Raw genomic sequence first — 25,765 nt, forward strand, 5'->3', positions numbered from 1 at the left:
CAGGCTGAGAACGGAGGCGGTGCGACGAGCAGGGGAGGGCGAAGCACCACCCAGGGAAAGACCGCGACCCACTCAGGACGGACTGCAGGCGCGAGGCCCCGTCTCTGACAGAAGCCGGGGGGCTGCCGAGGAAATGAGGCCCACGGGGGAGAGGGCCTGCAGACGCCAGGCCGCGCGGGGACAAGGACTCTGAAAGAGTGGACGATAAACTCAGAAGAGCTGAGGCCCAGCAAGGAGGGCAGCCCGAAGCTTTCTCAGCAGCGAAGGGGGAGAGGAGCTGTCCCAGGAACACTGACGGGGAGCATATTCTTCTCCTCCAGTTGTCAGCAATTTTAGCTGACATGCTATTTCTTCTGTAAACTGGGGGAGTTTGGAAAAGACCCAGGTGCTGTCCAACACTGGACACTCTTCACACAGTCACCTGCGACAGGACCCCGTCCTCGGTCCCCAGACGACTCTGCTCCCCTCTGCTGTAGGGGTGCGAGCGGCTCGGAGAAAACACTGAACAACTGCAGATTCTCCATCCACAGCTGCTCCGCTCCGCTCCCGCGTCCGGCTGCTCCAAGGGGCCACAGCTGCTGCGCCCAGGCTCAGACTGCCCTGGCAGAGGGGCAGTCTCCCACCATCTGGTCAAAGCTCTGTGTTGTCGACATACACGGTGTTTCATGTGCTCATATGTTGCCTTTAATGGTGTCCAACTCCTGAGGGCAAATCAAGCCTATTTTCTTGATTAAGTCAGAGGCACAGTGACACCGCCCAGGCCACGGCTCTGACTTCCTGCCGCACACCCCGACAGCAGCGCTGCCTGGAACAGTTGCCTACATCACCAGGAAGGCTATCAGAAAAAACCCGTCATTGCACTGCTTTACAGTCAAGCCTAAATCTGCTACTTTAAGGATTCCTGTGCAGTGCTGGGACACCGCAGGGAAGCCCCACAGGGCGCAGCCCGCAGCCTGCGGAGGCCAGACAGGGCCGCTGAACCCTGGGGGTGAGGCTCAGCGCCCCTTCTCCACCTGGAGCGTGGACTGAGGTGCTCACACACTCGAGTGAGAATCACGGGACAGAAGGGACCCCTCACGTGAGGGAGAGGAACTTCCCATCACTCGCTGTCCAGGCGGGGGCGCAGGCTAAACACAGAAGGCTCACAAAAGGTCCAGGCCAGCGTGAGTGACGGCACCGTCACAGTGACGCCAGGAAAGTGACTGTGAGGAGCTTCGTCTTAGTGACTTGAGGGTGACCAGTCAGCACAGCACTGGCTCACGGAGTGAGAGTTACACTGTGGAGTCTGGACCGTCACGGAACCAGAACAGCGGAGAGGGGCCCGAACACTGGCATTCACCGTCAGTGCAAACCCCCGGTGCCTGTGGTGAGGGGGCTTTTCTGGACGCAATTCCCAGTCCCAGCGCAGCCCTGGGAGGGAGGCCAGCCCGCGCGGGCAGTGGGGACACTGTGGCCAGCCGCTGTCCCCTGCCCGGAGCCCCACGGCTGGGGAGGGCAGTACCCAGATGCGCCAGCCCTTTTCCACGGGGCGCAGGGATGGAGATGGTCAGACAGGCCAGAGATAAAGACAGAAAGCAGGCAGAAGAAGGGGTGCGAACGGAGGTTACTTCTTTCTAAAAGCCTCATGTTTTGGGGCCGCCAGGAGGTACGCAATGACACGGGGTCACGGCGGCCGTCCTTCTAATTTCCCTTCCACTGCTCAGGGGACGTGAAAGCTGAGGCTTATGTTCATTCTTGTCTCCAAAGAGATGAGTTTATTTGAAACACTTGTCACATATGGCTGAACAAAAGTTGAATTTCACCTTGTTCCAATGTTACGAACTTTATGATTTCACTAGAAAAGGAAACCTGCAAGTGTTTGCCACCCGGGCGAGCAGCCAGTTTAAGGCAGCAGCAGCTCGGCCATTTGGAAAGAGCCTAAAATGGAAGGAAGTCTCCAAGTCTCACTGCCCGGGCCCCGGCGAATCACCCAGGGGAGCGTGAAGGGTCGGCTCCTACCTTTTCTTCAAAGAATTTCCTCCTCAGCTTGGCATCTTTGGGTGGCACCGTCCTCCTCAGGTCTCGGTACCACTTCCTGACCACGTGTCCTCTCCAGCAGGCCTGGATCCTGGGACACAGAGGTTCCTCCCTCAGAACCCCCACAGCCCTGAGCTGGCCAGCCCGGGGACATCGCCGGGGACAAAGATGAAGCCCCCCTTCTCAAATGAGTCCCAGAGGCTGGGCCCCGAGTGCCCTCCCCGACGCAGTGCCCGCGGGCCCAGGCCCCTCACCTGGTCACACACTTGGCTTTGAATAGTTGGGCCCCGGTGTGAATCACTCTGGTCTGATACTGGCTTCTTCTGCAGAGAGGACAGGTTTTTTTGCTTGTGAACTTTTCAAAAGCCTGAAGGCACGCCTGAAAAAAAACATCTCACTTAAAATTGTACAACTAATTACTTATAAGCAACGTTTTACCCCCAGTGCAGTTACAGTGTCCTCCTCTCGCCGTTAGGAGACCTGGGCCAATTCAGGCTGTGCAGCAAAGGAGTGTCATCAGATGTGAGCACCTCCTGCAGGAAACCGGCTCCAGAAGTGGCATTTCACAAGCACATACATGCAGGGACGTCAGAGACTTCTGACAGCGCCCCGTGCGAGGGCAGGCGCCCCGTGGGCTGGCCCCGGGGGAAGGCAGGGGGAGAGCGCACCCCTCTCGCGGACGGTCCCCTAACGACACTCCCGTACAGACTCCGGGGCGCTCTCGTCACACGGAGCTCACCGCTGCCACAGCAGGGGTGGGCTGCGCTGTCGCCCGAAGCCACCCTTCTAAGGGTAAATGGTGACTGTGGAGGAAGCGAGCGCTCCCTTGAGGAGACCCTGGGTGAGTGGACGAGGCGCCCCGGAGCGGCGGGGAGGACAGGGGTGCTCACCCTGTGGAACACGTGGGAACAGGACAGCAGCACCTGTCGGGGGAACAAAAGGATGGCAAGTTTAGGTTAGTTTAAAGGAGAAGCAGCATAAATGCATTCATATAAAGAGAGGTTCTGACTGCTTAACAAGGTGAGCCGTGCTGTTTCTTTGAAACTGTTTAAAAAGCAGATTAACAGCTTTGGTATTTGCCGTATGGAGTGTTTCACTTTCGCACGGTGCAGGCAGGCAGTCTCATCTCAGCAAGAAAAACGGACTTAACGACAATCTGAAGCACCAAATGGACATGCGAAGTTTGCGAGAAAAAGAGTGTGTGTTTCAAAATGAAACAGTCCCGACAGAGGTGTATTTCTGGGCGGATCCTAAGAGCCAAGCTGGAGGAGATGTGGGATCAGGCCGGGCGGCGGGGAGGGGCAGAGAAGGGGAAGCAGATACCTCTTCTTAGGACTTTGTTCACCTCAACTGCAACCTTAAATTTAATAATAATAAAAAATCCCAGAGACATATGAGTCACTTTTTCCACTTTAAATGCAGGGCAAGTGTGGTCACAGGAAAACTCCCCTTTCTGTGACCCCAGCTCCCCACCAGTGGCCCGGGCTGTGACAAAGGCAGGAGCTTAGACTGGAGGAAGGACAGGCAGTGGTTCCTCTGAGGCCTCTCTGCACGGAGGCTGGGCGGGACTGAGGGGGGCGGCCGGGGGCCTCGCGCACCTCCAGGGAGAGGGAGGTCCCAGACACCCAGGCGCCTGATGGGGCAGCTGCCCAGGCTTCACAGGGACCCTCTCCCCTGCCTTCACTCAGTGTACACTTTTCTTCTTAAGTGGGAAGAATGGAAGAAATATCAGAACAAACAGAATTCAGAAAGTTCTAAAACTTTTCCTTGAAGTTTACTGTCACCAATAAGCCTAAACTAGAAGCAAGAAAGGTGGGTCCTCCTCAGTGATGGCCACTCAGTCTAACGGCCGCCTTTAGTGCCCGCACACTCGGCCCTCGTGGACCTCTCTCAGGGTGTTTCAGCGACAGACGCCTGATGATCTGTACTGAGTAATGTTATACTTCTGGAGATTTAAAAAGTTATACTTTTAAATGCCCCCAAATATTTGTTACTAGCAAATGTTCTTTGAGTTAACAAAAATACACGATGAGTGGCGGTAAACACGCTAAAATGCCCTGGGAGTTATGTCAGGTCCCACCCCCAGGGCTGGCCTGCTGTGGGCCACACGGCCTGCCTATTTCCTCATCCGTTAAACGGGTCTAATGCTGACCTCAGAGGCACCGAGATGAGCCGAAGCCCTCGCAAACCACTGAGTGTCAGGGCAATGCCAGCTATTGTCGATAACGGGGAAAACCTAAACACGAGAACAGAACCTAGAAATGCAAAACATCTGTCTGTATCTGTAACAGAATGAAGACACTGAAGTTAGTGAGACATTTGTAAAGAACAGAGTGGAAGAAATGGTGGGTGTGCTACCTCCTGACCACCCCCCCACCAACCTCAAGACATTCAGCTGTAAGGTTTTGTTCTCACTCAACAATCAGGCTACTGATCGCGTAACTGAGAACGAGGCTGCTGGGGCCGGAATGGCTCCTTGTGGCTTTACTAGTTCTTTTGCTGCTAAAACACTAAATCAACCCGGAGGCACTTCTGTGCTTTAAGGGCTAAAATCTTTTCAAAATACCCAACCTTCATATATGTAAGATTAGGTCTTGGTAGAGAATTGAATAGAATAAGTATGTTTAAAATAACGTGTGAGTTCAAATTAGTAAAGAACACAAGTTTTATGACGATGAGCTAGCTCATCAATGATGAAACGTACTAAAATAAATTAAGTTAAAGGTTTACGTGCCAAGGTAGTAAGTATAGCCTGGGGTTCCCAGGCTCTAAATTTTAAGCCTGCTTTTAACTGTATTTGCTATTTTTAAAAGCAAACCTCCGTAATGCTGCGTGTGTGAGAAATCATTATAGGGTGGCCATTAACTCAAAAAAATTCTAGGAAGAGCAGAGTCCCTCACCTCCAGAGGTTACAGTTTAATCTGGCAAAGCAGATCTAGGAAAGAAAACCTCTGACCTGGACGGACTGTGTGTCGTCTCCAGGGTCGTTGGTCTGACCATGGGAAACGTTCGTGAATCGAGATGAAGCAAAGACCTCACTTAAAGAGCCTTCCACAGGGTCTTTGGAGATACGCAAGCTTGGTTTTTCTTTTATGATTTCAATTCACAAAACAACTTAAAATGTCCTTAGCCATCCCTCCGCCGGGGGACGCAAGTGCTCCTCTGCGGTGTTGCCACACTCCCCTCAGCTGCTCACGGCCAGGGGACGGACACTCTTTTGGTACCAACTTTGTGCTGAGGAGTTAGCATCACTCAGTGAATGACACGTTCAGTGAGGGTGCTCAGCTCTTTCTCACACACGGGCTTTAACAATGAAAAAGAGGGTCAGTGCTGGAGGGCCACGTGGTGGGGGACCTGGGAAAAAGCAGCCCAGCCTCTTGGGCTGCAGCTCGAGTCTCGTCACTAGAGAAGGCCCCACCAGGTAGCTTAGCTACGCTTCATGCTAGACACCTGGGGGCGCAGTTCAAACTCTTCCTTGCAGATCGGGCAGGGCTGCGTGGAGTCCCCTTGCAGAACGGACCTTTGCTTCACGGTTTCCCATTCCTCCGAGGACAGTGGCGGGGGTGGAGGCGCAAAGAGGCCCAACTTCTGTGCTGAAGTGGGAACAACATGCAGAGGAGACAGTCAGATGGATTTCAGAATACGGTACTCAGGTGCAGTTTCAACGACATTATCTTGTAAATCTGTATTAAAGCAAAACACACGTTACATGCTCGGCCCCACCCTGTTGAGAAGCCTGCTTTTCTGTGGGTGTGCAGAAGTCAAGGATCACAACCCCTCACGCTGTGTTTTGTGTTTTTATTTTCACAGCGACTCCACGAGGTGGGCAGGACTGACGTCCAGGTTTACGGTCCAACACTACTGACCAAAGTCTTCCTCATTTCTCACCACATTTCCCTCTCAGCCTCCAGCATTGCCTTCTTGCAGTTCTGCCACCAGCGACCTTTATAAAACTAGTATCAATCCAGTTCTCCTCCTGCTGAAAAATTCTCGTGCGGGATACTGGCGGCCAGGACGGGTTCCTCACCTGCGCGCGTCTGGTACCCAGCGCGTCTGCTCTGCATCGGACGCGGAGCTTCTGCTCCCCCGGACGGAAGTGTGACAGCTCGGGCCCAGGGGAGGGGACGTGGGCACCGGCGTCTGTGGCCTCCACCGCCAGGCCAGGGAGGGGCCGCGGCGCCGACCCACAGGGCTGTCTCCAGGGACGGAAAGGGAGGTGGCACATCTGCGAAACGGGACCAGGAAGCTGCGACGGGAGCGGTCAGGACACAAGGAAGCGCGCGTGAAAATGAAGGACTTTTAGTAGAAATGTGGACGTCAACGGAAGGACGGGAAGAGGCGGCTAAGCAGAGCATCAGGCTCAGCGGGAGGCGGACGGCAAAGCCCAGGGCGCCTCGGCGCTCCGACAGCGGAAGGACGGGCGTTCCGGAGCGAGCAGGGGGGCGCGCGGCGAGCCTCCCAAGCAGGGCGGACACTTCCAGCAGCGGTGACGCCGACAGCCCGGTCCCGGCGGGAGCAGGCGGCTGGAAGGTTCTAGAAGGAGCGCCCCCATGAAGACACAACGAAACATCACCGCTGTATGTTAATGTACCGAGAGAACTTACCTTGGAAGAGATTTCTGGGGACCAGCTGTGAAGACTCGCTCCCAAACCACGCGAATTACGCGGGTGAGACGCCGACCCCGAGGCCGGGCCCAGGCCGCGCGAGCGCCCGCCGACGCCACGGCCAGCCGAGCGGGGGGCGCCGTCTGAGGGAGGCTCTCGGCTCTGCACTAACTGGCGCGCCCCAGCCGCCTGCAAACTAAACTGTGACGCGGCCGAAATGGGCGAGAGGCAAGCCGTCAGACGAGTAGAGACGCGGGCGTCCCCGTGCCCTCAGGACGGCAAGGCTTCCCCAGTCCCCCGGAGCGCAGCGACGACGAGGACAGCCCACAGCCTCCGCGGCGACCAGAACGAAGCACGCGCGGCCAGGGCGCACACAGACTCTCCACACGCAGGACGCCCTCCCACCGGGGGCGTCGGGGGCCTCCTGTTAAACTCAGGGGTGCGTCTTCGGCGGGAAGGCCGTCCAGGGGCCGCCGCTGTCCGCTCTGCAGGGCGCGGCGCCCGCTGGCGGCCGTCACCACTGCGGTGCTGGCCAGCAGGGGGTCTTCTGTTTCCAGCCCCTGCCACCGCCTTTGTGAGCTGTCACTCACTGTAAGGAAGAGCCTTTCCCATCGCTCATGTTTTTATTCAATTATTTCTATCAGTGTAGACCAATGGGCATTTACTTTAGTCTGTTCACTTACTGTCTACTTATCATTACTGTATTTTCTTGCCCAGATTGTCCTCATCATTTTAATTAGCAGTTTTATTTCAATAAATTCATTTTAAAAATTCTCATTTTTCATTGAAGTGTGGTTGATTTACAGTGTCAGTTTCAGGTGTGCAGCAAAGCGATTCAGTTATACATACACATCGGTATATATGTATTTTTTCAGATTCTTTTCCATTAGAGGTTATTACAAGATACTGAACACAGTTCCCTGTGCTCTGCAGGAGGACCTTGCTGTTCATCTGCTCTGTATACAGTAGTGTGTGTCTGCTAATCCCAGACTCCTAACCTTCCCTCCTCCCTTCCTCTCCCCTGGTCACCAGTTTGTTTTCTGTGTCCGCCCATCACCACTTCTAAACTTCAGTGCACACATATCTTCCTGTAAGATCACATATTAAAATAATTTCTGAAACAGAGAAATATGTATGACAAATCTCAACTAGAGTCTTTAGCTCCAATAAGCAAAACCACAAAGGCGAGACTGGCGTACCTAGCGTCAGTGGTGGTGGTTTTGGATCAAGAACATACTCCTTTTCTGGATCTTCCACTTTAGGGCCTTGGGGAGCCTTTCTACGTCCAGTGTCTACCACTGCTCTCGCATTTCTCTTCAGAGAACTGGACCTGTTCTCTCTCTTTTGTACCTTTGTCTTAGCAGGATCTGCCACGGAAAGAGTTCCAAGTTGAAGATCCTGTAAAATGTGATCTTGTAAAGCGACCGCGATGACAGCTGAGTTACCTTGTTTAGAAGAACGGTCCTGAAAAGCAGGGAAAAGCCTTACCTTCAGGACATGATCTAATGTGTCATGTACAAGAAACTCACACCGTAATGCTCAGCCTTGACAGCACGCTGGACCGATCTAGGAGGAGAGGGTGATCCACCCCTCGTTACCCGAGCCAGGGAGCGAAGCCCAGGCCCAGCATCCTTGTTACTGACACGGTAACAGCTTTTCATTTAATTACTGAGGCCTTAATTGTAATCTGAATAAGTGTGCTACGGTCTGTAAAAGCTGCGCATGCCTGAGCACATTCTGTTTCACTATAATTAGATGAGACTCCAGGCAAAGCTTGCTTCTGTTACACTAAAGAGAATCTTGCACTTAAGTATTTTTATACTCTTTTTTGGTGAAAACTTATACAAAATAAAATTGCCACACAGTTAAGAGATACTTGCACCAAGTACACGGCTGGCAGCTCCTCACCAAAGCAAGGTTTGCAAACTATTATCTTATATTGTCAAGTAGCTGAATTAAAATACAGTCCTGAGTAAAACAAGGGTATATGTTTAAAAAAGGATTGTGTACCTTATTTTTTAACATGCTGATTCAGGAGAAATCCCTTGGCTGTATCACATTTTATCGTCGAGGATCACAGTCCTTTAATTCGTCTACTGTAAAAAAGCCAACAGAAGGTCCAAGTCAGCATGTACGTAACTCCTCTTGTGAAGAAGAGGAGGAGACAGGCACTGAGAATCAGGACAGCGCCGCAGTGAGGGCGCCTCCGCGCTCTGGCTGGCGGGGTCAAGCCGGCCACGACCCAACTCGGCCCTGTCCTCAGCTCTCCGGACGGTCACCGGAACATGTTCATTGCAAGGAGAACAATATATTGCTAAGTGTAACAGTGTTCTAGGTGAATACAGCATTTCAGACTGCAGAGACCAGAGAAGAGTGAGTGAAATACCCCTTAAAGAGGTAACACTAAGGCTGGGATCTGAAGGCCACAGACAGGCAGTGGACTCGCCACACTACAGGTACAGGAAAAGCAAGGGCGGGCCAGGATCGGCAAGTGTTTAGAGGAGGAAGAAAACCGTGGCGGTGACTCCACTCTGCCCAGAACACAGACGTGCAGAACATGAGTCACCAGCGTGGGCTCCAGGCTTGCTGTTTGCTGGGCAAGATGCTCAACATCCCTGCACGCGCTTCCCGCCAGAAGACAGCTGTAATGACGCACTCCTCACAGGGTCACTGTGAAGTATGAAAGGCAACGGCCTAGTAAAGGATCTAAAACGCGTCCTTCCACACAGAAGAGACTCTGGAAACTGTTCTTCTGGATCCCGTTCCCCTCAAAGCTAGTGGGAGAATTTGGAACTGACCCTTTCGTTTTTAGACAAGGGTGTAGCTTAGGAAGACAAGAGTCCCCAATATGCTGGGCTGGGCTGGAGAGAAACAGTAAATTGTTGAAGTCACGCAAGGAGTGGTACTGAGGGGAAGATGAGAAAGGAATTAATCCAAAATGTGCATCTAAGGGTCAGCACCTAACATTCAATCTGTCCAGCAAAGGAGCTTACTAAGGAGTGCGTGCAGAGTGAGAAAAGAAGAATGAGCAGAGTAAGGACAGTGGAGAAGGGGCTGTGAGATCTCCTGGGCTGAGCAGCTGCCAAGATCCCTGAGAAGCTGGGTGGCAGTTTCTACTGCAACGTCTCCCCGTTCCCCTTCAATTCTGGCATCGAGAGGAGCACGAAGGACAATTCCATCCAGGATTTCATCATGACAGTCTAGGCTGGAGAGATGGTAGAAGGTACTTAAAATGCTGAAAGATCACTACCAGAATCTTCCGCTTTCAAAATGCCAACCACCTGGCAGAATATAGTTCACGTCATCTTAAAGATTGTTTACTAATCATAGCTAGCTACCTGCAGTCTACAATTTTATCTCAAGTGTCTGCACTGTAAGCCACTGTGATTAACGTCAAGATAAGGGCTTTTAAAAACTGTGCCCCTTTTAAGTCCGATAGTGTCATTAAATTTCAGCATTAGAAACTATATTCAAGTATTTGGTAAAACTTCATTTTTTTGAGGTCTAGTCCAACTTAATTTTAAAGTGAGAAAGTATATCCAGAGATTAGCGCCTCCTCCAAACCTGTGTGATCAGTCTGTGGTAGTGGTAGGGTTGGAAACAATCCGCATCCAGTACTAAGAGCTAAAATTAATAGGAATATTCTTTCTTTGTAAATTCCATTGTTAACAATTAGTTAAAAGAAGTAGGGCTTGGTGACAAAAAAAATACCATTGTGGTGCCAAAGTAATTAGTTACCGATTTGTCCAAGTGACTTTAAACTGATTAATAAACTTGCCTGTTAAAAACACAGGCACACAAGAGAAACATACAGTGTTTAAAAGATGACCCGACACACTGTCCTGTTAGTTTTCGTATCTTAGGAAGTCCTTGTTTTGAATTTTTGAGGAGTCTCCACCTAGATGGCCACAAGCACAAACAGACGTAGAGCTGCAGGCCTCCCGTCCCCGGTGTCCAGGGGGCTGGCTCCGGGGCCCGCGGGCCCGCCAGGCCCCGCGATGCGCGAGCCCGCCCGCAGTCAGCCCGCCGTGCCCTCGGCTCCCCGCGCCCCCGGATTCAACTCCCCCCAGGGGCGGGTCATGCTGCGGGGCATCCGGGCTGAAAACGCCGGGGGCGGCACATCGCGGGGCCCAGCAGCTCAAACCCTGTTGGCCAGGTGCCAACCGTGGGCGCCCTTTTGTAACGGGCAGCGCGGCGGAGTTCAGACCGACGTCCTGGGCCCTCCCAGGGGGTGGCCCCAGCACGTAGGCCGCCCTGGAGGCCCGCGGACCCCAGTCCCAGCCGCCCCGCCCCTCCCTACCCCACCTGGGGCCGCACCTGCGCCGGGTACCGACCCGCCCTCCGCACTCACACCGCGACCTGCGCCTCCGCCTCAGCGCGGCCGCGGTTGCCCAGCAACCGCCGCCCCGCCGGTCACGCGCCAGTGCGCATGCTCAACGGCCGTCCTGCCTCGCGCACGGCGCCCCCAGGACTCGCTCGGACTCCGCTGCACTGCGCATGCTCGCCGGCCCCGCCCCGCGCTCAGCCCCACCGCACATGCTCCCCGGCTCTGCCCTGCGCACAGTACTGACGCCTAGTCGCCCGTGCGGCGCTTCCACACTGCGCATGCTCGGCTGCGGCGCGCCGCCCGGCGCCTCGCCGCGCACGCTCGCCCGCCCTTGCGCAGGCCGCTCTGCGCATGCTCGCCGGCCGGGCGCGCTCGCGCAGGTGTCGGGGGCGGAGCCCAGCGGCGCGGGCTCCGGTGGTCGGTTCGCCCCTCACCTGGGCGCGCCTCTCACCTGGGCACGCACCTCCGGGCGCCGCCGTGGCTCCTCAGTGCGGCTGGGCCTCTGGCCCTGCCTGGGTCGGGGCTTGGAGACTCAGGCCCACTTGGTCTCCCTTCTCTCGTGGACCCGGCCCTGCACTGCCTGTTGTCCAGTGTCCGAAAACCACTCTTTTATATAATTTGTCTGAGTTTTTTAGTTGTTGGAGGTAAGAGCTTAAATCTGATCCCCAGCCCTTCATCGTGGCCAGACGCAGAAGTCAATAGACGTTTGAGGCAGTGACTCAGTCGTGCTATTTAAACTTACTTTTTATTGAACTAAAGTTAGGCTGAAAGGACAAAAACCATATAAAATGCAAATATAACTCCCCCCGCTTTTTACTTCTCTGAAAGTGAGGTCTAAAGAAGTTACCAACTACGTTGATTGGAAATTGGTCATTGATCGTTAAAGACCTAAAAGTTAAAATGCTTGATGTAGTTTTGGAATAAATGACACTATATTGATGAAACAAGAAAATCCGAAGCTTCACTTAAGATAGTATTTTTCCTAGAGAAATTAAATTTTGTAAGATGGCCTCTCTTTTGGAAGTTTGTAGAAACAGACTAAAAACAGGCTAAGTTTTTTTGGTGAGCCAAATTAAATTCATAATAAAGTCAATTTTTTTTAAACGGAGTTACTGGGGATTCAACCCAGGACCTCGTGCAAGCTAAGCACTATCACGGAGCGATGCCCTCCCCGTTAAGTTAATTTTAAGTTAATCTTTCACATGATGGTTCAGACTTTTCCAACAAATATTGTCATCTTTGTTTATGTTCCAATTGGTGATGGGTCTAGAAGACAACAAAAGGCCTCTGGCCTTGAGGATGTTGTGCTCTGCGACTCTGTGTGTGTGTGTGTGTGTGTGTTTTAACTGAAGTACAGTCAGTTGTAGTGTGTCAGTCTCTGGTGTACGGCATCATGTCCCAGTTACCCCTATAAACATATACGCATATGTATACACACATGCATTCATTTTCATATTCTTTCATTAAAGGTTATTACAAGATGTTGAATATAGTTCCCTGTGCTGTACAGAAGATATTTGTTTTTTTGTCTATCTTATATATAGTAGTTAATATTTGCAAATCTCAAAGTCCCTTCCCACCCTCTTTCCCCCGTAAGATTGTTTACTATGTCTTCATGTCTGTTTCTATTTTGTAGATGAGTTTGTTAGTGTCCTGGTTTTTTCTTTTTTAGATTCCACACATGAGTGATATCATATGGTATTTTTCTTTCTTGTTCTGTGACTCTCGAGTGTTGGTACAGCATGGAGGAGAGTGGGGAAGCTTTGGATTTAGACAGGGAGATCTTACTCTGGGGTCCTTCTACATAAAGAGGACATTTCTTACTTCTCCCCTCAGCATCCATTCGCCCCTCTCCACCAAGAGTCGGGGATTCCTCAGTCCTGGGATGGAACATACAACTAGCCTCAGCTGATCAGAGAATCTCAGTGCATGATGAAGCCTTGGCTGCATGATGCATGCAACTGAAATGGGCATATGACCTACAGGGGCTAATCAGATGGACTCCATGTGTTTGTCGGAGATACTGGAAAATTCCTTTAATTCTTCCTCCTGATTGTAGGAGGAAGAAAAGATGTGAACCTGCAGCTGTGCTGGCTATCTGTCATCACGAGGTGAGAGCCCGAAGCTGCTGGGAGCCATCCGTGAACCTCAGAAGGAGGGTTACACAGGAAGTGGCAGGGATCTGGACGGAGTCCAAGCCCTCGTGATGTAGTTTAAGCCCCGAAGCTAGCCCTGCTCTGAGTCTTTTCACTCACATGAATGAGAAAATTCCCTTTATGCTCCAGCCAGTTTGGGTCTGGTTTTCTGCTTCTTGTACCAGGAAGGATTCAAGTGATCAGTAGGTAAACTGTTACCACCTTTGGGCTCTGGTGAGACTGAGATGTCATGTATGTGTGAACCACTCAGTACAGTGCCTGCTAACCTTTATATCCATTTTAAGGTATTTTATTGAACTTCTTCAAGATCTAAGAAAAATTCCCATTTAAAAAATTCCTTCCCCCGCCCAAGTGTTTACAGTTTGGGGACAGTTTTACTACCTGCATGTTACTGATCTGGAAGAAATTGGTCTTTCTTGTTAGCTGCACAGAATATTTCTCTGCAGGTATTTGCATGGAAGTTTCATCTTGCAGTTTTGACTCTGTAATTCCTGACAAAGCAGGGCTGACATGGCTGGTATTTGAAGAAGACGCTACAGGGACACATCCCTCACTGCTCCCCCAGGGAGTGTCTTCTGGCCCTCGTCAGAAGGTGACATTCTGGACTAGGAAGGCTCGTCACCGTGGGTAACCCGCCTGTCTCACTCCCCAGTCGTGCTCTCAGTGATGTCTAGTTTAATGTTTGCTTTCAGCATTTTCGTCTGTTTGTCTAAAGATGGGCCTAAGAAGTTGCCGTACGTGGAGTGTGTCTGCATCCTCTGAAACCTTTGTGGAGTGCGTTCTCCATGTCGAGCCGAAAGACACAATCAAGCTGAAGAGCAGAGGGGGAAGGATGCACCCCGCAGCAAGTATGGAGGACACTGGGGCGCATCCCGGAGCAGCGTCTCCCTGGCCCTGCAGGACTCGGGAGGCATGAGGCTAAGGGTACGTGCGTATTCCTGGAGGGCCTTGAGCAAAGCAGAGTTCAGCCCTGGGTCAGGGCAGGGTCATCGGGGCTCAGGGCTCATTTGGTTGAAGTCATAAGAGTCTTTGAGGGGCAACACTGTCATTCCATCCTATACCAGCGGGGTAGGGGGTTACTTCCTGCAGAACAACTTAGAGATAAATTTCAGATCACGTACATCCCTTGAGGAGGAACTAGGGCTCCGTTCTATCGCTGAAGTATTGTTTCTTGACTGCTTTTTCTTTGTTCCTGCACCCCTCACGTCCCTTAAGATCATTAGTTACTGGGACCTGTTCACAGGTCGGCATGGTGGCTGGGCTTAGGTCACACATGGCTTAGGTCAAAAATGGCTTCTCTGTGTCAAGGATGCCGTGCTTGGCTCTCTTTCTCTGAGGGCCCCCTACCCTAACTGCTCATACTCATGTGATTTATTTATTTTAGACTTTCAGAAACATGAATTGGATGTTCTGGGAATGGTCTGAAGAGAAGGGACTGGAGAGGAGACTAGAGGTATGTGGAGGGCGAGCTGGGTGCGGGTGCTCTGCCTGGTTGCACAGAGAGGGACCTGCACATTCCCAGAAGGAGCAGGCTGCTTCTGTTGCCCACTGTGCTGAAGAAGCCGGCCTCCTGGGTGGTGCTGCGGTTTAGAGGTGATGCTCACAGCTCTCAGAGGAGGGCAGCCAGAGGTGGGAAGGGCTGGCTGTCCAGCGGGAAGCATTCACGCGAGAGGGAATCTTGTCTGCACTTTGTCTGTGTAGCAGACATGCAGGTATCACTGGGTCCAGGCTTGTACTGCTCACTGCACGACAGGCCAGTAAGTCGAGAGGCGAGGCGTTGGGGCGAGGAAGAGCAACTGTATTCAGGAAGCCAGCAGACTGAGAAGATGACGGACTAGTGTCCCAAAGAGCCGTCTTGCCGGAGTTGGAGTTCAGGCTCCCTAGAAGGGGAGGGGGTTTTGTGACATCTTGGTGCTGGCATCCTTTGCTCACAGCGTTCCTGTAAATCTTCAGCAAGATAACTGTTACTTTCTCTTCTGCAACTTTTTATCTCTATATGAATGGAAGGTCGAGCCTGGGAGGCAGAGCCTGGAACGGGCTGTATTTCAGGCCATAGGCAGCATTCTTTTACAAAGGAGCAGAGTCGGTGCGGCCGAACCCGGCAACGGAGCACCAGGGTTAGAGCCAGAGGAGCAGGCCCACTGTGGCGGCAGGTCCGTTCTTCTCGGCCACACGGGGGAAGTGTCCACACACAAGGAGTGGCAGTGGGCGCCTGTCTGCTGCTTGGAGATGAGGTTTCCCACTGTTACGCCCGAGACGGGTCCTTGGCTTCTAGTGGTGGGAAAGTGTGGACGCGTAATGCAGCCTGTCCGCGTGGGCTGAGCCGGCCGGTCTGCGCTGGTGCACTCTCGCGTCTCTCTCTGGCTACCTACGGCAGGTTCTTAGTCCCACTCAGTGCATGTCCTACCCTGCCTCTCTGAACACAGCCCTTGATGCCAAAATAACCCCGAGGAGTCAGTCAGTGGCACAAAGTCCATCTCCTTTAACCTAGCGCTCCATTCTGACCTCACTGGGAACGCCTTCCCTTCAGGTCGTGTGTCTTAATCTTTAGTATTGCCTTCAACTTTCTGCAAACATTTCTAGATTTATTATCAATTTCTATTCCTAAATGTGCTTCCACCCGAGTCCCTCTTCCAAATAACTCACAGCCTTCCTGTGTCTTGCAGTACGCGGGGTCCAGCAGGTGCTGGGGAATCTGCAGCCTTCCCGGGTTAGCCCCACAGTGGCTGTCCTGCGGGATTCAGGTGCACCAGTGGGGGCACTTTCCAAAATGTTCCCTTTCCTAGAGGTCATACTAGAGTTTTGTTTTGTTTGTAACAAAGGAATGAAAAAGAGATTGAGTTATTCCATGTCTCCTGGCAGAGTGCAAAGCTGTGTTTTCACCTCTGTGACTAGAGGCACAGTGATCACGTCATCCCCGGTGAGGCTGAGGCAGCCGCAGAGTCACGCGCAGGGAAGCGCCTGCCACGTGGACATGGGGAGTCCCTGGCCTGTGATTATAAAGTCATGGGTGTAGCAGAGGGCTCCTTTCAAAACTTGCTTTCTGAATAGAAAAGGGAGCAAATTCATTCCTTGTTGCTGAATTCGGGGTATTTAGAGTTGCTTTATCGCCCTGGGGAAGGAGAGTATCCTGTTATGATCTAATGGCTGATGTGATAAAGATGCTCACGCCAGCTGCGCTGTGATCGTCATGCACCAGACACTTTAAACCCTGCCAAGTTCAATGATGCGTACTCACTGTGGTTTGGGTGGTGGCGACTCTCCTCAGACACCTGTGACCTCTCTTCCCTAATCAACAGCTTTGGAAGGTGCGTGAAAGCATCCCAAGGGCCAGGTCACTAGTAGAAGCTCCACAGAAGCCTGGGAGGTGAGTGTGTGCTGGTTTCTCATCACGGCTGGAGCACAGTTTCTCTGAAATTTGAATCAGCTGATGCTCTGATAAGTTCATGCAGGATTCCATCCTGATTGAATCCAGAAAAGTTTTTTTTTTTAATTAATAGATTTTATTTCTTTAATAAAATTTATGGCAAATTAAGCATATAATACAGAGTATTTCTGTACAGTTTCCCCAATATTAACATCTTCCATTTATATGCTATATTTGTCCCAATTGACCAACCAATGTTGCTACATTCTGATTAACTGAAGTGTAGAATTCACTTCTCCTTTTGTATAGTTGTAAAGGTTTTGACAACTGCATAATGTCACGTGTCTGCAGTTACAGTATCAGAGAATTTCACCGCCCTAAAAATCTTTCCCTCCCTTCCCCCAGAACCTCTGGCAATCACTGAGCTTTTTACTGTCTATGGTTTTGACTTTTCCAGAATGTCACAGAGTTGGAATTATACAACATGTAGCCTTCTCAGGCTTCTTTCTGTTCGCAATACGCATTTAAGGTTCCTTCATGGTTTTTTACGGCTTGAGAGCTCACATCCTTTTATTGCTGGGGAATATTGCATTGTCTGGATGTACATTGTCTGTTCACCACTCACCTACTGAAGGACACTTTGGTAGCCTCCAAGTTTTGGCAATTATGAACACAGTTGTTGTAAACCTTTGTGTGCAAGGTTTTGTGTAGACATACACTTTCAACTCATTTGGATCACTGGATTATGTGAAGACATGTTTAGCTTGATAAGAAACTACGAAACGGGCTTGCACAGTGTACCTTTGAATCCTCACCAGGTCTACGTCCTCATCGGCACCACTTGATATTGGAAGTTATTTGAATTTCAGTCACTTTAATAGGTGTGCAGTGGTATCTCATTTTTGTTTCAATTTGCAGTTCCCTTATGACATACGATGTTGAGTACTTTTCATATTCCTATTTGCTGTCTGTGTATTTACTTTGGTGAGGTGTCTGTTCAGATTTTTTTGTCCATTTTTAAAAACAAATTGCCTTTGTATTGTTGAATGGTAAGAGTTCTTTGTGTATTTTGATTATAAATTGATTATTAGTTACGTGTTTTGCAAAGATTTCCTCCTGGTCTGTGTCTTGTCTTTTTCATTCTCTTAACTGTGTCTTTATCAGAGCAGAGGTTTAAATTTTAATAAAGTCCATCTAAAAACACTTTTTTCTTTCATGGATTTTGCTTTTGGTGTTGTTATTAGACAGCCATTGCTAAAGCCAAGGTCACCTAGATTTTTCTCAAAGGTGATCTTCTAGAAGTTTATAGATTTGCATTTTGCATGTAGGTGTATTATCCGTTTGGAGGTAATTTTTGTGAAAGATGTAAGGTCTGTGTCTAGACTCTTTCTTCTTTCTGGGCTCTCTGTTCTGTTCCAGGGATCTGTCCTTTCTCTCACCGATGCCACATTACCTTGATTACTGTAGCTTTGCGGTAAGTCTTTATGTTGGGAGGTGTGGTGCCTGAAGTTCGTTCTTCAGTATCATGTTGGCTATTCTGAGTCTTGTGCCTTTTCAAATACACTGTGGAATCAGTTGGTTGATTGTCACAAAATAACTTGCTGGGATTTGGATAGTGTTGAATCCATAGATCAAATTGGGAAGAACCACTGTTTTAAACACATTGTCTTCCTATCCATGGACATGGAATATCTCTGTTTATTTAGATCTTTGATTTTTTTCATCAGAGTTTTGTAGTTTTCTGTAATAGATCTTATACATATTTTATTAGATTGGTATCTAGTTAGTCCATTTTTATTGGAGCTAATATACATAGTATTCTGGTTTTAATTTCAAATTCCACTTGTTTATTGCTGGTATACAGGAAAGTGACTGACTTCTGTATATTAACATTGTATTCTGCATCGTTGCTATAATTGCCTGTTAGTTCTGGGAGGTGTTTTTTTTTTTTTTTTTGCTAGTTCTTTGGGATTTTCTACATAGCCAATTATGTCATCTGAAGACAAAGACAGTTTCATTTCTTCCTTCCCAATCTGTATACTTTTACTATTTCCTTTTCTCATATTGTTACCAGGACTTGCAGTGTGATGCTGAATAGTGCGGTATGAGGAAGCATTCTTGCTTCTGCCCCCAGCAGGAGGGCGAAGCGTCTTGCTTCTCACAGCTGCATTGATGTTCGCTGCAAGTCTTCACAGATGGTCTTTGTCCGCTGAGGATGTTACCTTCTCTTCCTCGTTCACTGAGAGCTCTTATCATGAACGGGGGCTGGATTCTGTCACATGCTTTCCCTGCACCTGCTGATGGGCTCACGTGGTTTTCTCCTTTAGGCTTCGCCTGGTCGTGGCATGTGATTCTTTTCGCCCATTGTCGGACCCTGTTTGCTAACAGTTTGTTGAGGAATTAGCGTCTATGCTCACGAGGGATATTGTCTGTAGCTTTCTTTTCTTATAATATTTTTATCTGGTTTGGGTGTCAGGTGCTGCTTCTGTTTTTCAGGATGAGACTGTGGAGAATTTGTGTGATTTATTCTTTGAAAGTTTGGCAGTGAGGAACTCTGGGCCTGGCGCTTACGTTGTTGGGCAGGTTGTTAACTGCTGAAGCAGTGCCTTAAATACAGCCCTACGCAGATCGCCTGTTCCTCTTCTAATGCCTTTTGTTAGATTGTATCTTTCAAAGAATTGGTTCATTTCACGTAAGCTGTCAAATTTGTGGGTGTAGAGATGTTCATAGCATTCTTTTACTATTTTTATATGTCCAGTGGGTCAGTGGTGATCTATTAATGATCCTATTTGAATTTCTGATGACTAACTCCTACCTTCTTGCTTCTTTCCTTGGTTAGAGATTTACATTTTATTGATCATTTTAAAGTACCAGCTTTGGATTTGATGACTTTCTCTATTGTTTTCCTGTTTTCAATTCCATTGATTTCTGCTCTAATTTTTATCACTTCCTTTCTTCTTCTAAATTATATTTTCATATTCACTTGGTTTAAAATATTTTTTTAAAAATCTCTTGAGACTTTTTCTTTGATTCACGTCCTCTGTAGAAATGTAGTTTCTTCTCCAAACATGTTGGCACTTTCCAGCTACGCTTCTGCTACTGAGTTCTAGTTTAATTCTAGAATGTGGTCCATCTTGGGGAGTGTTCCATGTGAACTTGAGAAGAATGTATATTGTGCTGTTGTTGAGTGAAGTACTCTTTAAATGTCAGTTAGATTCGGGGATTGGTGGTGCTGGTCAGCTCAGCTGTGGCCTTAACTGGATCTGTGTTAATGACAGGAGGCCGTTGAGCCTCCTTAACAGTGGATGCAGCAATTTCTTTGTGCAGATCTGGAAGTTTTTGCCTCACATATCTGACACTGCTGTTAGGTACACACACTGCAGAGGTAGTTATGTCTCCTTGCAGACTTGACCGTTTGCCGTTACGTACTGCCCCCCTCGTCTTTGCCAACCATCCTTGTTCTAGTCGGCTTTGTCTGAGATTAATACGGCTTCTCCAGCTTTCTTTTGATTAGTGTTCTCCGTCCCTTCACTGTTGTTAATCTAGCATTGTCTTCCTATAAAAGTGGGTTTCTTTTAAACAACATATGGTTGACTCTTTTTTTAATCCACTTTGTCAGTCTCTGTGTTTTAATTAACGTATTTAGACCATTCACCTGTAGAGTCATCCTTATATAGTGCGACTCATATTTATCACATTTGTGCGTTCTATTTTTTGCTTGTTCTTTGCTTCTTTTTGATCTTTCTCTCTTTTTTCTTCCTTCTGTGGTTTTAATTGAGCATTTTATATGATTTGATTTTCTCTCTGTTCTTAGTATATCAATTATACTCCTTTCAAAAACTATTGCAGTGGTTGCCCTAAAGTTTACCATGTACATTTACAACAGATGTAAACCCAATTTCAGATAACAGCCCTGCTTCCTGGATGTGAGTAGCCCCAGTGCCCACGTCCCATCCCTTGTAGCATTGCTGTAGTTCATGTCACCTGTCTGTGTGCTATCAATCACTCAGTACACCGCTCCTTTGTAATTGTATTGGACAAACAACAAATCTGTTAGATCAATTAAGAATATGAAAAATGAAGGATTTTCTTTTGCCTTCATCTATTCCTTGTCTAACAATCTTCTTTTTCTTTAAGCAGATCTGAGTTTCTGATCGCTATCACGTTCCTTCTTTCTGAAGAAACTCTTTCAACATTTCTTACAAAACAAGTCTACCAGGAGCAAATTCCTTCAGTTTTTTTTTTCTTTTTTGTCTGAAAAAATCTTATTTCTTTATCATTTAGAAAACAGTTTATTTAGGTGAAGTTCACATAGCATGAAATTAATCTTATTAAAGTGAACAATTCAGTGGTGTTTGGTACTTTCACAATGTTGTGCAACCACCACTTCCATCTAGTTCCAAAACATTTCGATCACCCCACAGTGAAAGTAAATTCCCATACTTAATAGCAATTTCTCCCCATCCGTCCTTCCCCAGACCCTGGCAACCACCAATCTGCATTCTAAATCTAGAGATTTACCTGGTCTGGATATTTCATATAAATGGAATCATACACTGTGTGACCTTTTGAGTCTGATTTCTTTCACTTGGCATAATGTTTTTGAGGTTCATCCATGCTGTAGGATGTATCAGTCCTTCATTCCCTTTTATGGCTGAGTAATATTCTACTGTGTGTGCATACCACAATTTGTGTATCCATTCACCCGTTGTTAGACATTTGGCTGTTCCTGCGTTTTGGCTGATGTCAGTAGCATTACTGTGAACCTGCACTACATGCATTTATTTGACAGTTTTTAATTCTTTCGTGTATACACTAGGAGTGAAATTGCTCAGTCATATGGTAATTCCATGTGACCACCAGACTGTTTGCATTGCAGTTGCAGGGTTTTACATTCCTATTAGCGCTGCATGAGGGGTCCTCTTTCTCCATGTTATCTCCAATACTTGCTATTTTTGACTTAAAAAAATTATAGCCATCCTAATAGTTGTGGAGTGGTGTCTCCCTGTGGTTTTTATTTGCGCTTCCCTAATGACTAAAGACACTGAGCACCTTTTCATGTGCCGGTGGCCATTTGTACATTATTTTTGGAGAGATGTCTATTCAAATCACTTGCTCCTTTTAAAATTGGTTTGTCTTTTTATTGTTGAGTTTTAGGAATTCTTAATATATCCTGGAAATGGAACTTTTATCATATATATGATTTGCAGACATTTTCTCCCATTTTGTGGGATGTCTTTTCACTCCCTTGATGGTCTCCTTTGATACACTGTATCAAGAGTCCACTTCATCTATGCTTTCTTTTGTTTCTTGTGTTCTTGGTGTCATGTCCAAGAAATCTCACCAAATCCAATGTCATGAAGATTCTCCCCTATGTTTTCTGCTAAGAGTTTTTATAGTTTTAGCTCTTATATTTACGCCTTTGATTTATTTTGAGTTACTGCTTGTACATGGTGTAAGACAAGGGTATACCTTCATTCTTTTGCATGTGGACGTCTGTTTTTTCCCGTTTTGGGGAAGACACTGTCCTTTACCCATTGAATGGTCTTGATATCTTTGTAAAAAAATCAATGAACCGTAGATGGGAAAGCTTATTTCTGGGATTTCAGTTCTGTGCCGTTGGTCTGGGTGCCTGTCCTTATGCTGGTGCCATATTGTTTTTGATTACTGTACTTCATAGTAAGTTTTGAAATTGGGACGTATGGGACTACACTTTGCACTTCTTTTTCAAGATTGTTTTAGCTATTCCGGGTCCCTTGAAGTTCCATATGAATTTTGGAATGTATTCTTCCATTTCTGCAAATACTGCCATTGGGATTTTGATAGGGGATTCATTGCAATGAATCTGTGTACCACTTTGGGTAATACTGTTATTTTAACAGTATTAAGTCTTCCAACCTGAGAACACAAGATGTCTTTCCATTTACTAAGGTCTTCTTTAATTTCTTTCAAAACGTTTTGTAGTTTTCATTGTAAAAGTCTTACACCTCCTTGGATAAATTTATTCCTAAATATCTTATTCTTTTTGATGCTGTTGTAAATGGAATTGTTTTCTTAATTTCCTTTTCAGATTGTTGATTGCTAGTGTCTCCTTCACTCTGGAAGGGTAATTTCAGATACGAAATGTATGTTAGTGGTTTTTTTTTTTTATTTCAACATTTTGAATATTTTGCTCCACTCTCTCCTTGCTTGCACTATTTATGAGGCGAAGTCTGATGCAGATCTTACCCTTATTCCTCTATAGGGCAGGTGGGTTTTTTTTTTCTGACTTCAAGATTTTTTCTTTGGTTCTCTGTAGTTTGTATATGACATACCCAGGTGTACATGTTTTGGTATTTATCTTGCTTGATGTTCCTGGATCTGTGGTTTGATATCTGTCATTAATTGTGAACATTCTTATTCATTATTATTTAAAATATTTCTTCTCCTCCTTCCCTTCCTTCCGGTATTCTTGCTACATGGATGTCAAGTCTTTGGTGACTGCTCCACAGTTCTTGGATATTCTCTTCCTTTTTCATTCTTTTTTTCTCTTTGCACTTCAGTTTGGGACGTTGCTATCACCGTATCTTCAGGCTCATTGAGTCTTTCCTGGGCCACATGCCGTCGCCCAAGGAGCCCACCACAGGCTGCTTCATTTCTTACTGTGCTCTGGCGTTTCCTTTTGAATCTTTCTTACAGTTTCCATCTCTCTGCTTACATTACCCACCTGTTCTTGCATGTTGTTCACTTTTTCTATTAGAACTGTTGTCATAATTAATCCTAGATTTTAAAAAAGCTGATAATTTCAAAATCTTTGCCACATTGGAGTCTGACTCTCAGGCTGTGTCTCTTCAGACAGTAGTGGTTTCATGCCTTTGGCGTGTCTTGTTCTTTTTGGTGCAAGCCGCCACATGCATTGGGTAATAGGCAGTGAGGTAAGCAGGCCGTTAGGAAGGCTTTATGTTGATCTGACGAGGAGTTGTGCTGCCCTAAGTCTTCGCTGTAGCCGTAGGTATCCAGCTTTCGTTTCCTCTCCTGTCTGTGTTTTGCTCTCCTCTCCTGTCGTTGGATTTCCTTGAAACTCCCTCCCCGACAGATGCTGTGTCTCGGCTGTCAGTCGTAACGCGCTGATTATCCTGCAGCCCTGTTGACGTGGTGACGAGGTGTTGGGGGAGAAGTGTTCTATCATCTTGTGATTATATCTTCATTTTTTAATGGCCTGGCGTCCATGGGCTGTGACCTTTAGAAGAGCCCCTCACTCTTCTCTCCCTTCCCTTATGTGAGCCAGGAAGACCAGCTGGGGCTCAAACCACCCGATTATCCTCTCTCCAGGTCACACTGGCTCACATAAGAAGGTTTCCCCTGAGGGCGGGACCCTGGGCAGAGAAGAGGGAGCTCTGAGTTTATTTTAGATGCCTCGTCCCTCATCCGATCCCTCCCGCTGCTACAGACACTAGGGGTCTCACGCAGGGCTCGTCACAAGAACCTGGGCAGGCTCCTAGAGGTAGAACTCGCCAAGGACTGGCCCCTGGTGGTTTCTAACTCTGCAGCTAGTCCATGCCCAGCCCCCAGCAGGCCTCAGCCGCCCCCTAGGAGAGCCAGCTCCGCACCCAGTGGGCCGGGGTCTCTCTGGGTTTCAGGTTTTGCCCTCTGACCTCAATCTTCTGGTCGTTCTAAGAGCAACTGTTGATTTTTCCATCTTTTTTCTTGTAAGGATGGGAATGATGGTTGCATGCTGTTTACAAGTCAAAGTGAAAACCAGAATTTGTGAATCTCAGCAAGTTTTTGTTTGTTTTGTTTTTTCCTGTCACTGCCCTCTTGCTGTTGCCTCCTTTTAGCTTTTGACCTTTTATTTCGCGTGATCCCAGAGCTTCCCACTTGTCCCCTTAGCTCTCCAGCACCTACTGTTTATTTGGTGTTTATGCACTTCTAACCTCTTCCCTGGTTTCTTTACTTACATGACTTGTTGGCAAGTTATTGAATGAATAGATTTAGATCTTTAGTTGTGTATTTTCAAGTTTTGGATTTTTAAAAAGAAAAACCTTACTGTTTTTGTAAAATCATAGAGCCTTGTTATAAAATTTCTAACAATATATAACCGGACCAAGAAGAACGTAAACATATCCACATGTGTATACACACGTGGGCACACTCAAAATCCCGCCACCAAGGGGTAATTATCGTGAACCTCTGGAGAACATCATTCAGCCCTGGTTCCAATGCAAAAGTGCAGACAGATAGATTGTAAAGTGAATTTGAGACAAAGGGACTCACGGTATACATGCTATTTTTAAAATATATTGAGTTTTATTTTTAGATAAAATTTTCTACTACAAAATTTTTATTTCTAAAGGATCTTCCTACAATATAAGAAAAATTATGAAAGCATTGGAGAATGGATATCCTGGTTTCATGATCAAATTCCTCTCCTGAAACGTTGATAAAATCAGCTCTGTGGAAATATTCCTTCCACGTTCCGCCATCGGCTGTGACTCAGCACCTTTGTCAGTGTCTCACGGATGGAGGACACACTAAATGTTTAAGAATAGGAGACAAATAGATGGCAAAGCTAAGATTACAAATCTGGTGAACGAATCAGGATTAATGTAGTTGATGAAAATGACGTGGTGGAGTCACGGGTGAAGCCATCACTGACTGGAGAGCTGGTGGATGCAGACCAGGTGATGATGTTAGAGGGGAACACCACGAGGGTGTTGGCGGGAGGAGCTTCAGGAGAGAAAGGGTTACAGGTTGAAGGGCTAAGAGATGCCCTTGGGAACACACTGGACTCTTGAATTGTTTGCAACAAAAGACTCCGCTTTAAAAGGCAGAGTTGAAGTGAATGAATGTTACAATTGTGGTTTTTCGACCTGGCACTGTTTATTCATGTGAACCATAATTGTATCCTATGGCCCATCCATTTGGTTATGTATCTGCCACAGCTTGTAGTGATGCCTGCAGTTGTGGAAATACGGACAGACCGGCCACGTGACAACGCACAGCTGCTACCACGGGGGACCCGGCCACCAGTGCTGTGCTCAGCAGGGCCCTGAGCGGGGAGGGAACGGGGGGCTTCAAAGTGAAATCGGGGGGGCTCAGTGTGCCTGCTGGAGGCTGCTGGCTCCGGGAAGCAGGGGACAGGCCACAGAGAAGCGGGGCACCGTATATGGCTGGTGTGGGGCATACTCAGCTTTTCTGCTGGCCCTGAGTTGAAAGCAGGGGTAAACACACGGAATCGCACAGACCCGTCCTGACCAGCGGCCTGATGGCTGCAGAGGCTGGGCCTGGATTCCCGGGGTGGTTGCTGCAGACTGGG

General features: G+C 48.1%; 1 protein-coding gene and 1 long non-coding RNA gene across 22 annotated transcripts in view; one reads left to right on the forward strand and one right to left on the reverse strand.

Annotated features, from left to right (window-relative positions):
- The window catches only part of RNF32 (ring finger protein 32), a 53,263-nt gene extending 42,117 nt beyond the window's left edge, over nt 1-11,146 (reverse strand). For 2 of the 19 annotated variants that reach the window (XR_004321168.1, XM_032483014.1), the window contains exons 1-8: nt 10,938-11,145; nt 8,631-8,716; nt 7,820-8,084; nt 6,044-6,262; nt 5,467-5,609; nt 2,907-2,939; nt 2,271-2,395; nt 1,999-2,107 (exon numbers count right to left, since the gene is read on the reverse strand). Coding sequence is in view for 17 of the 19 variants with exons in the window: in XM_032483014.1 (XP_032338905.1) it covers nt 1,999-2,107; nt 2,271-2,395; nt 2,907-2,939; nt 5,467-5,609; nt 6,044-6,262; nt 7,820-8,084; nt 8,631-8,645 (909 nt within the window). In the remaining 2 variants the exon portion in view is untranslated. Of the gene's footprint in view, nt 1-421; nt 702-1,612; nt 1,918-1,998; nt 2,108-2,270; nt 2,396-2,906; nt 2,940-5,466; nt 5,610-6,043; nt 7,470-7,819; nt 8,085-8,630; nt 8,717-10,925 lie in introns of those variants that run through there. The other 17 variants (XR_004321169.1, XM_032483009.1, XM_032483007.1 and 14 more) reach the window with 17 other exon arrangements.
- A 176-nt stretch (nt 11,147-11,322) lies between these two features.
- Nucleotides 11,323-25,765, forward strand: part of LOC106729826 — a 103,013-nt gene continuing 88,570 nt past the window's right edge. For 2 of the 3 annotated variants that reach the window (XR_004321171.1, XR_004321170.1), the window contains exons 1-4: nt 11,323-11,591; nt 13,007-13,058; nt 13,796-14,027; nt 14,488-14,556. This is a non-coding gene — a long non-coding RNA (uncharacterized LOC106729826). Of the gene's footprint in view, nt 11,592-13,006; nt 13,059-13,795; nt 14,028-14,487; nt 14,557-16,402; nt 17,656-25,765 lie in introns of those variants that run through there. The other variant, XR_004321172.1, reaches the window with a different exon arrangement.

This window comes from Camelus ferus, chromosome 7, assembly GCF_009834535.1.
Source record: "Camelus ferus isolate YT-003-E chromosome 7, BCGSAC_Cfer_1.0, whole genome shotgun sequence".
Lineage (NCBI taxonomy): Eukaryota > Metazoa > Chordata > Mammalia > Artiodactyla > Camelidae > Camelus > Camelus ferus.